The following is a 10,432-nucleotide window of genomic DNA, read 5'->3' as shown; positions in this document are numbered from 1 at the left end:
TATATATATATATATATATATAATATTATTATTATAAGAATATATTATTCTTATATTCTATTTTTCTAAGAAGTCATGAATGAATGAATGAATTAATTAATTAATCTCATGTTGATTTTTTTCTTTTTTCTATCTTTTGATTCTATGTAATTAAACAGGCCAATATATCATCAGTTAAATACTTATACCTACGGTGAGTAAAATATTTATTTGATCCCCTGCTGCTTTTGCCCACTTACAAAGAAATGAAGGGTCTGTAATTTTTATGTAAGGTTTATTTTAACGTATAGAGACAGAATATCAACCAATAAATCCAGAAAAAAACACATTATATAAAGGTAAGAAATTGATTTGCATTTCAGTGAGTGAAATAAGTATTTGATCCCCAAGCAAAACATGACTCAGTACTCGGTGCAGAAACCCTTGTTGGCAAGCACAGAGCTAAGACGTTTTTTGCAGTTGGTCACCAGGGCCCGTATTCACAAAACATCTTAAGGCTAAAAGTAGCTCATAACTCGCCGATTTAGGATAAAATCTTAAAAATAATGGGCGTGTCAGTCCTAAATTTAGGACTCCTAAATTTTTGTTCTAAGAGTATTTCACAAAGCGTTTTAGCGCTAAAACTAGCTCCTAAATCTGTGAAACATTAGGAGTAGTGAAGAGGACTCCTAAGTTACTAAGACCAAATCTGAACTATTCTAAAATGGCTGTTGCCAGCAATCTGCCTCAGAATATAAACATTTTAGAAACATTTGACAATAATAAATCACGCAGTCCGTGACGGACAAATTGTTAACGGCTGGTCTATGTGTTAGTACATCAGGCAGGACATCCATATGCTCTCCTAACATTAATCGACCTAAAATATGGCTTATCATCTGAAATATATATGTAGTAGCAACTTTACATGGCAGCTCAATCGAATGTTAACCTAGAAAAAAGTGAGCTGTTCACGTGTTTGTGCGGAGTGTGGAAGCGGAACAGTAGCTTGCTTGGGCTAATTCATGAAAGATGGAGGTGCCGGTGCGATCATTTGCTTTTAAAATACTTTGTCATTTTTGGTCATACAGATAAGAGTAATGAATCTTTTGTATCTGTAAAGACTCTACGTTTATTCCTGTGCACTCAGAATAACAACGAAACATTGCGCTTTTGTAAAATAATCATAGCCAACAGAATCCGTGTATCATTCCATCATTCGTTTTTTGATTTAATATTGAAAGTATAAAAATGAGAAAACAGCTCCTTTTTCGTTTTTTTTCCAAAAAACGAAAAACAAGAATTCAGCTTAAATTTTCGTTTTTCCTTCAGGGGTAGAAAAATGAATAAACAGCTTGAATATTCGATTTCTACAGACTTCTACAGGGCGGGAATTAAACAGCCCTTTCTGCTGATTGGTCAGCCGAAGATCAAACCGTGCCATCATCAGTTTTTCTGCAGTATCACGCAGCAGAATAATAGTCCTCCACTGCTGCAGTTGTATGGATTCTTAACACATTTATTGCAACTACATTTCACCTTTTTTCATCAAACAAACAGGCTAATGAATAGCTCGACACAACTCATACCTGGGCAGAGTCTAGACAGGGCTTTCTTCTGTGTAGATATAAATTATATTCTTTGCATCAGCTGGCATGGCAGGGTATGATATGACAGCTGTCTTAGCCTACCCTGCTCACCCAGTAAATCTGTTTGTTTAATTAATCAATTAATTAATTCGTTTCAAAATAAATATTTTAAACACTAAGACAAAAAGGAAGGAATAATAAATTGGCTTGGGTATATATAGGCCTATAATGTTCACGCAAGAACTGTCATTTTGACTGACAACCAAAGAACAACAGATATTAAATAGCCTACTGCTAAGAGTTTTATAATGTAGTCTTGTGTTTTATTAAAATTGATTATAATTGATATGATATCTCAAAAGGATATGCACTTGTGCGCGGCGTGAGCTGCTGCGCACTCGCACTGCAACGCAAGATTTTCATAAAATATAATAACTTGCCATTTCGGTTTGTTTCTCACCGAACCCTCAGTATACCTTCAGAATGCTTGGAATATACGCCACGAGATGCATAGGATTATTTTACGACAGATATGCATCCGCTTCAAAACAACAAACAAAACCTAAAGTCACCGTTCTCTGCCATTAAATTGGCAAGTGCGAGCAGGACATTTTTGTGTTATTAAGTAATAAGCCTTTAGAACATCATTAAGGCGAGTAGTCACTCTAGTTCACACAGTTCCAATAAATTGCGATGGGTTAAATAAACCCAATAAGCAGACAGACTACAGTCAAGCACAGACCAGTATTGAAGTGCACAGGAAATAAGCAGCAGTCATATTTAAAGCAGTTTAAATTAATATGTACTGATTGATGTTCACTTGGATTTTTTTCCCCATCGAGGGGAAATAACAATACTCTGTCATTTATAGTCGTATGGTAAAATGTATATTTTTTAATTATGTAACGTTATACGTTCAAAATAACTACAAAATGTCATACCTTTGAAAAATAAAGAGAACAACAGAATGCGCTGCCTTATTACAGACATGAAAAATATATCTATAGAGAGTGAAACTTTTAAATGAACCAGTTCAAATAGAAAACAAATATTCTCCGATTATGTAATCCGTATGAAACATGCATACAGGCGCATACTGTGGAGATGACGAGTCAGTGTCGCCGACTTCATCTCTTAAACCAAAAACAGAAAGCACTAGTGTAACAATAACAACAGATATTAAATAGCCTACTGCTAAGAGTTTTATAATGTAGTCTTGTGTTTTATTAAAATTGATTATAATTGATATGATATCTCAAAAGGATATGCACTTGTGCGCGGCGTGAGCTGCTGCGCACTCGCACTGCAACGCAAGATTTTCATAAAATATAATAACTTGCCATTTCGGTTTGTTTCTCACCGAACCCTCAGTATACCTTCAGAATGCTTGGAATATACGCCACGAGATGCATAGGATTATTTTACGACAGATATGCATCCGCTTCAAAACAACAAACAAAACCTAAAGTCACCGTTCTCTGCCATTAAATTGGCAAGTGCGAGCAGGACATTTTTGTGTTATTAAGTAATAAGCCTTTAGAACATCATTAAGGCGAGTAGTCACTCTAGTTCACACAGTTCCAATAAATTGCGATGGGTTAAATAAACCCAATAAGCAGACAGACTACAGTCAAGCACAGACCAGTATTGAAGTGCACAGGAAATAAGCAGCAGTCATATTTAAAGCAGTTTAAATTAATATGTACTGATTGATGTTCACTTGGATTTTTTTCCCCATCGAGGGGAAATAACAATACTCTGTCATTTATAGTCGTATGGTAAAATGTATATTTTTTAATTATGTAACGTTATACGTTCAAAATAACTACAAAATGTCATACCTTTGAAAAATAAAGAGAACAACAGAATGCGCTGCCTTATTACAGACATGAAAAATATATCTATAGAGAGTGAAACTTTTAAATGAACCAGTTCAAATAGAAAACAAATATTCTCCGATTATGTAATCCGTATGAAACATGCATACAGGCGCATACTGTGGAGATGACGAGTCAGTGTCGCCGACTTCATCTCTTAAACCAAAAACAGAAAGCACTAGTGTAACAATAAGTGATTAAAACGTTAATGCAGTGTACTTGCTGTTTTTCCCTAACACATTCATAATTATTATATTTTCCAGTGCACTGTGGCAAGCCTTTTTTGCGTGCGCTTATTAGGCTATGTAGGCAATTAAAGGCTCATTATTATGATTTATATGGTTTATTAATAAAAGTGCGACTAATAGTAAACTAATGCTTAAAATGAACGACTACTAGTCGACCAGAAAAATCTTTTTTCGAGGGCAGCCCTAATGCATATTGACTAATTGTTTACGAGAAGCATACACATAAGAGAGTGACAATTAGCTGAATATATAGCCTACTTGTTTAATTAGTGAAACTTAGCCTACATTTTAAAATCTTTATTTGAATGTGGCAATTAAAGGGGTCATATGATGTTGCTAAAAATAACATTATTTTGTCTATTTGGTGTAATTAAATGTGTTTATGCGGTTTAAGGTTCAAAAACACATTATTTTCCACATACTGTACATTATTGTTTCTCCTCTATGCCCCGCCTTTCTGAAATGCATCGATTTTTACAAAGCTCATCAGTCTGAAAAGCGAAGTGTGCTGTGATTGGCCAGCTATCCAGTGCGTTGTGATTGGTCGAATACCTCAAGTAACGGAAATGTTACGCCCCTTACCATACTGTGATGCCCTGTCAGGCCGGAGCAACCAGTAAGAGCTTGTAACACTCCAAAGAGAAAGGAAAAATTGAAATCGCATCATATGACCCCTTTAACATTTTTATTTTATAACTTTTATTTGAATATGGCAACATAATATTGCGCTCTACAAAATTTCTATGAATAAATCTCTGACAGAGACTATCAGCCAATCACTCTATGCATAGTTAGTAAGCATGCTGACATCATCTCTAGCAACGAGGTCAACCCCACCCTTACTCTTAGCTTAAGACTTCTGTCTATTCCTTAGTAAAAGTTTGTCACAGCAGCTTTGTGAATAGATTTAAAGAGTAAACTCTTAGCTAAAAACTTTTACTGCTATTTAGGAGAACTCTTAGTGGTAAGATAAAATTATTTGTGAATACGGGCCCAGGTTTGCACACATCTTAGGAGGGATTTTGATCCACTCCTCTTTACAGATCCTCTCTAAATCCTTAAGGTTCCTTGGCTGTCATTTGGCAACTCGAAGTTTCAGCTCCCTCCAGAGATTTTCTATAGGATTGATGTTTGGAGACTGGATAGGCCACTCCATGAACTTAATGTGCTTCTTCATGAGCCACTCCTTTGTTGCCTTTGTTGCGTTATGTTTCGGGTCATTGTCATGCTGGAAGACCCATCCATGACCCATCTTCAGTGTTCTGGCTGAGGGAAGGAGGTTCTCGTCCCCAAAGCATAATGTTTCCACCTCCGTGCTTGACTGTAGGGATGGTGTTCTTGGGGTCATAGTCAGCATTTCTCTCCGTCCAAACACGGCGAGTCGAGTTAATGCCAAAGAGCTCAATTCCCAGACAGCAACATAGTGTTGGCCTAGATCCGGCCCACATCTGGCCCGCGTGAAATCCATGTGTGCCAGATGGGGGCCGGATCGGGGCCGACACTTGTTGCTGTCTGAGTTTTGGTCTCATCTGACCACAGCACTGTCTCCCAAGCCTTCTCTGAATCATTTAGATGTTCTTTGGTACATTTACATTTACATTTAGTCATTTAGCAGACGCTTTTATCCAAAGCGACTTACAATTGGGGGATACATAAAGCGATTCTTCTTAAAGAGGTAAACAGACACAAGAAGTGGTTGTAATACCAAGTTCTTAGACATTGTTCAAATAAGTACAAGCTAGAAAGAGAAGGAATAAATAAAGAGAGAGATACTTTTTTTAATTTTTTTTTTATGATGAAGTCAAGTGGCTTCGAAAGAGATGAGTTTTCAGCTGTCGCTTGAAAATTGTCAGGGATTCAGCATTCCGGATAGGGGTGGGAAGATCGTTCCACCAGCCAGGAGTGGTGAACGAGAATGTTCTGGAAAGTGATTTTGAGCCTCTCTGTGATGGCACCACGAGGCGTCGCTCACTAGCGGATCTCAGACTTCTGAAGGGGATGTAAATTCGTAGTAGTGAGTGGAAGTAGGCGGGTGCTGAGCCTGTGGCTGTTCTATATGCAAGCATCAATGTCTTGAACTTGATTCGGGCCGCAACCGGTAGCCAGTGCAAGGAGATGAAGAGAGGTGTAACATGGGCTCTTTTGGGCTCGTTGAAGACCAGTCGTGCCGCTGCATGAAGCGGATATCGTCCTCTTTTGGAAGGCCAAAAAAAAAGTAGTTTCACTTTCACAACGAAACACACAGCGACTCCACAACATGGCAGCGGCGGCAACAGCGAGAATAAAAGTTACGCCTTCTTTTTTTGCGTGAACATTTGGGTGGCATTATGCAAATCTTCCCACATCGTGACGTAGACATGTGGGGGCGTGTTAGAATGAGCCGTTTTAGGCAGGCGTGGTTGACTCTTAACTTTCATAAAGAATATCTCGTTGGATTTGAGACTTTAGTCTTTGCAACTTTACAGATCTTCTTTATGCACCAAGAGCTTGTAACACTCCAAAGAGAAAGGAAAAATTGAAATCGCATCATATGACCCCTTTAACATTTTTATTTTATAACTTTTATTTGAATATGGCAACATAATATTGCGCTCTACAAAATTTCTATGAATAAATCTCTGACAGAGACTATCAGCCAATCACTCTATGCATAGTTAGTAAGCATGCTGACATCATCTCTAGCAACGAGGTCAACCCCACCCTTACTCTTAGCTTAAGACTTCTGTCTATTCCTTAGTAAAAGTTTGTCACAGCAGCTTTGTGAATAGATTTAAAGAGTAAACTCTTAGCTAAAAACTTTTACTGCTATTTAGGAGAACTCTTAGTGGTAAGATAAAATTATTTGTGAATACGGGCCCAGGTTTGCACACATCTTAGGAGGGATTTTGATCCACTCCTCTTTACAGATCCTCTCTAAATCCTTAAGGTTCCTTGGCTGTCATTTGGCAACTCGAAGTTTCAGCTCCCTCCAGAGATTTTCTATAGGATTGATGTCTGGAGACTGGATAGGCCACTCCATGAACTTAATGTGCTTCTTCATGAGCCACTCCTTTGTTGCCTTTGTTGCGTTATGTTTCGGGTCATTGTCATGCTGGAAGACCCATCCATGACCCATCTTCAGTGTTCTGGCTGAGGGAAGGAGGTTCTCGTCCCCAAAGCATAATGTTTCCACCTCCGTGCTTGACTGTAGGGATGGTGTTCTTGGGGTCATAGTCAGCATTTCTCTCCGTCCAAACACGGCGAGTCGAGTTAATGCCAAAGAGCTCAATTCCCAGACAGCAACATAGTGTTGGCCTAGATCCGGCCCACATCTGGCCCGCGTGAAATCCATGTGTGCCAGATGGGGGCCGGATCGGGGCCGACACTTGTTGCTGTCTGAGTAAGTGCCTGGGCGATTTCGTTGCTCGGTGAAGTCGCGCAGGAAAAGTCGCAGGTCTTTACACTCATTGGTCTTCCCACGAGGCCTGAACGCTTCCGCTGATGCTTCCGCGTCAGCGCACAGACATCAGATAAATACACAGTCTAAGACACTAAAGTGAAAACAGCTGTGGCCGCCTTCTAATTAGCACAGCCAATAGTCTATAGCAGGGCAATTCCTCCAATCGAAACTACAGTTCGCACTTCAACGCAGGAAGGGAGCAATTAAATTACACGCGCTCCTTCTTAGCCGAGGGCAGTTATTATAATTACCAGAAAGTGCAATCAAAAATACAAACGCAAACAAAAATATAAGCAGAAATAGGCAGAAAACGAAATATTCCTTCTTAGCAGCAAGTAATAATTCCAAACTTTAAATGGGACATTGCGGTGTAGTGTGTTAGCAATGGTTTGCTTGGTGACTGTCCCAACTGCCTTAAGATCATTAACAAGCTCCTCCCGTGTAGTTAGGGGCTGATCCCTCACCTTTCTCATGATCATCCTTACCCCATGAGGCGAGATCTTGCACGGAGCTCCAGACCGAGGTCTATTGATGGTTTGGATGGTTTTGTATTTCTTCGATTTCTGAATAATCGCACCAACAGTTGTCTCTTTCTCACCAAGCTTCTTGCTGATGGTCTTGTATCTCATTCAAGCCTTGTGCAGATCTACAATCTTGTCTCTGACATATTTTGACATCTCTTTGGTCTTGCCCATGGTGCTGGGAGAGGTTGGAATGGAAGATACAGATTGTGTGGACAGGTGTCTTATATACCTAACAAGCTGACATTAGAAGTAACTTCTTAAAGTGGCAGGACTAATCTGTGTTCCACACAGGAACATAACCAATCTGTGGGAGCTAGAATTCTTACTGGTTAGTAGGGGATCAAATACTTATTTCACTCACTTATGTACTTATGTAACCTTTACATAATGTATTTCTGGATTGTTTTGGTTGATATTCTGTCTCTAACTGTTAAAATAAACCTACCATAAAAATGACAGACCCTTCATTTCTTTGTAAGTGGGCAAACTTACAAAATCAGCAGGTGATAAAAAATAATTTCCCCAATGTATGTATACACTTTTGTGCCCAAGTGGTACATAATAACCTATAACAGAATATGCTTTACTATTAACAAACAAACAAATAAACAAATAAATTACATATTTTGTTATCTAAAAAAATCCCAGATAAATAATCTCATATTATGCATTTTTCTTTTTATTTTATATGATAAAACAGCCTAAATACATATATACAATAAAAAGAGGAAAAAAATAATTTATGTAACAAAACAAGCCAAGGACAAAAAATGTGTATATGTATGCATGTGTGTTTGATGATTAAGTGTGTCTTTTATTACAAACAAGTGTGCGCTCAGATACAGACAGACACTATGAGTAAGCACACAGATATGAAACACACATTGAGTTTCATTCACCAATAATTGCTCAAGAGACACAGTGGAATGCAATAACGAAGACCAACCCACCTGAATATGAAGATAAAGAGCATTAGTAACATACAGAAGGTGGCCACATTGTCCATGGTCTTCATCAGGACCACCAGTTGTCTGCGCAGAGCTGGCATGAACCGCACCAGCTTTATGACCCTCAACAGTCTGAACGTCCTCAGGACGGACAGACCCCCGTCAGACTGCCCAATGATCTCACATACACTATACACAAACACACAAAAAAGTGTTGATTATAATGTAGAAATATATATATGTATATCATATAAGGGTGTTTAACTTCGGCACTTTTGTGTCCAAGGGGTACACAATAGCCTATAACAGAATAACGTTTACTTGAACACAACATTAAAACTGACATTTTATCTTGTCTTCATCATTAATTTTTGCTACTCCAATACCTTTTACATATATTTTTAATGACTTTAAGGTGTGGTCACATTAGTGAAATTTCATCAAATTTTCACAGGGAAAAACCGTCTAGTTTAAAGGTCACCTATACTCTTGTCCTAGACCTAGAAATTAAATCTTAAGCTACAAAATTATTATTTCGAATGTTATGCTTAAAATGCTTAAAAGACAAAAACAAACTATTTGAATATTTATTGTGTGAAATTATTGATATCATTTTTTGACTGGTGCCACTTGTAGTTTCAATAAACCAAAAAAATGTTGCCCCTAAAAATGTTTTTGCCAAAATGTACTTGGTTACCAAGTAAACAACCATGTCAGTACAAAGCATACTTGAGATTAAATGTGAAAACAAAACAAACAAAAAAAGGTGAATATCACTATTTTTGTTGAGTTATTTAGCTTTCTGTCATTCAGCAAGCACTCTGTGTGTGTGTCGGTCTGATATCTGTTGTGAGTCTTATTTGATGTTGTTTTGTCAATCAGGAAATGTCAAAAACACATGATAAAAAGAAACACATAAGGGACGAGTGCAGGCAACATTTCAGACTGTGTGTTTCTCCCTGCCCACGTTATATTACAGGTGGGGATACACACAGTTTGTGGGTTGTCTGCCTGGGAGTGGAACATGCTGAGTCGGCTCTCGAGAGAGCTGACTGCCCGCATTGCGAGCGTCTCTCGATGCATGTTCTCCGCTCCCGGAAGGCTCTCTTTGTGGAGGGAGACTTCTCTAGCGTTCCCTGCGGCACTGGTCCCGCTTCCGTCGAGGCGGAGCGATGATTACGCTCGTGGGGTTCGCAGGTGGATCTGGTGGAGGGAATGGAGACGGGCGAGTCCCTTTCTTCTTCCTCACCCACCAGATTCAGCGCGCTGTGCCAACCGCTCTGTGGTTACTTCCCCCCGGGGAACGTGATCGACGCTCCGCCTGTCTTCCTCCGAGGAGTTTGATGTGGTGGGCGTCGATGAGGATTCGCCCCCTCAAACGCCTCAGTATGAGGAGCTTTTAGAGGTGGTAACTCGTGTGGTGGCCAAGTTGAACATCGATTGGCCCGCCGAGAAAATGTCTGAGCCGCAGAAAAGTAAATTAGATGAGCGTTTTCTGCTTGTGAAGCAGCCACCTCCGCGCCGGAGCCTGCCTTTTTTCCCCGACCTCCAGTTGCCCTCCAAGCCTCTAAAAACTACATCAGCGCTGGTGAGCAAAGGGTAATCGGCAGCGGGTCAGGCTGGTGCATGTCTGCACACCATGGCGGTGTTACAGGCGTACCAAGCCGACCTGCTTAAAGAGCTAGACGAGCGTGAGCAGATAAATTCGGATGATATCACTGAGCTCAGGAGGACCGCTGATTAATCTCTCCGCACCACTAAAGAGACCGCCCACGCCATCGGTAGGTCTATGGCAGCTATGGTGGCGGCGGAGAGGCATTTATGGCTGA

General features: G+C 39.5%; 1 protein-coding gene across 1 annotated transcript in view; it reads right to left on the bottom strand.

The window, feature by feature from the left end:
- Positions 1–10,432, bottom strand: part of LOC107561340 (voltage-dependent T-type calcium channel subunit alpha-1I-like) — a 136,974-nt gene that overhangs the window by 56,697 nt on the left and 69,845 nt on the right. Inside the window, exons 10-11 of the mRNA XM_016245766.1 lie at positions 8,896–8,903; positions 8,607–8,792 (exon numbers count right to left, since the gene is read on the bottom strand). Coding sequence (XP_016101252.1) covers positions 8,607–8,792; positions 8,896–8,903 — 194 coding nt within the window. The remainder of the gene's footprint in view (positions 1–8,606; positions 8,793–8,895; positions 8,904–10,432) is intronic.

The sequence above is a fragment of the Sinocyclocheilus grahami genome, unplaced genomic scaffold, assembly GCF_001515645.1.
Source record: "Sinocyclocheilus grahami isolate Dianchi unplaced genomic scaffold, SAMN03320097.WGS_v1.1 scaffold768.1, whole genome shotgun sequence".
Classification (NCBI taxonomy): Eukaryota; Metazoa; Chordata; class Actinopteri; order Cypriniformes; family Cyprinidae; genus Sinocyclocheilus; species Sinocyclocheilus grahami.
The sequence above is the reverse complement of the archived record's forward strand: the minus strand, read 5'-3'. Positions and strand labels throughout refer to the sequence as shown.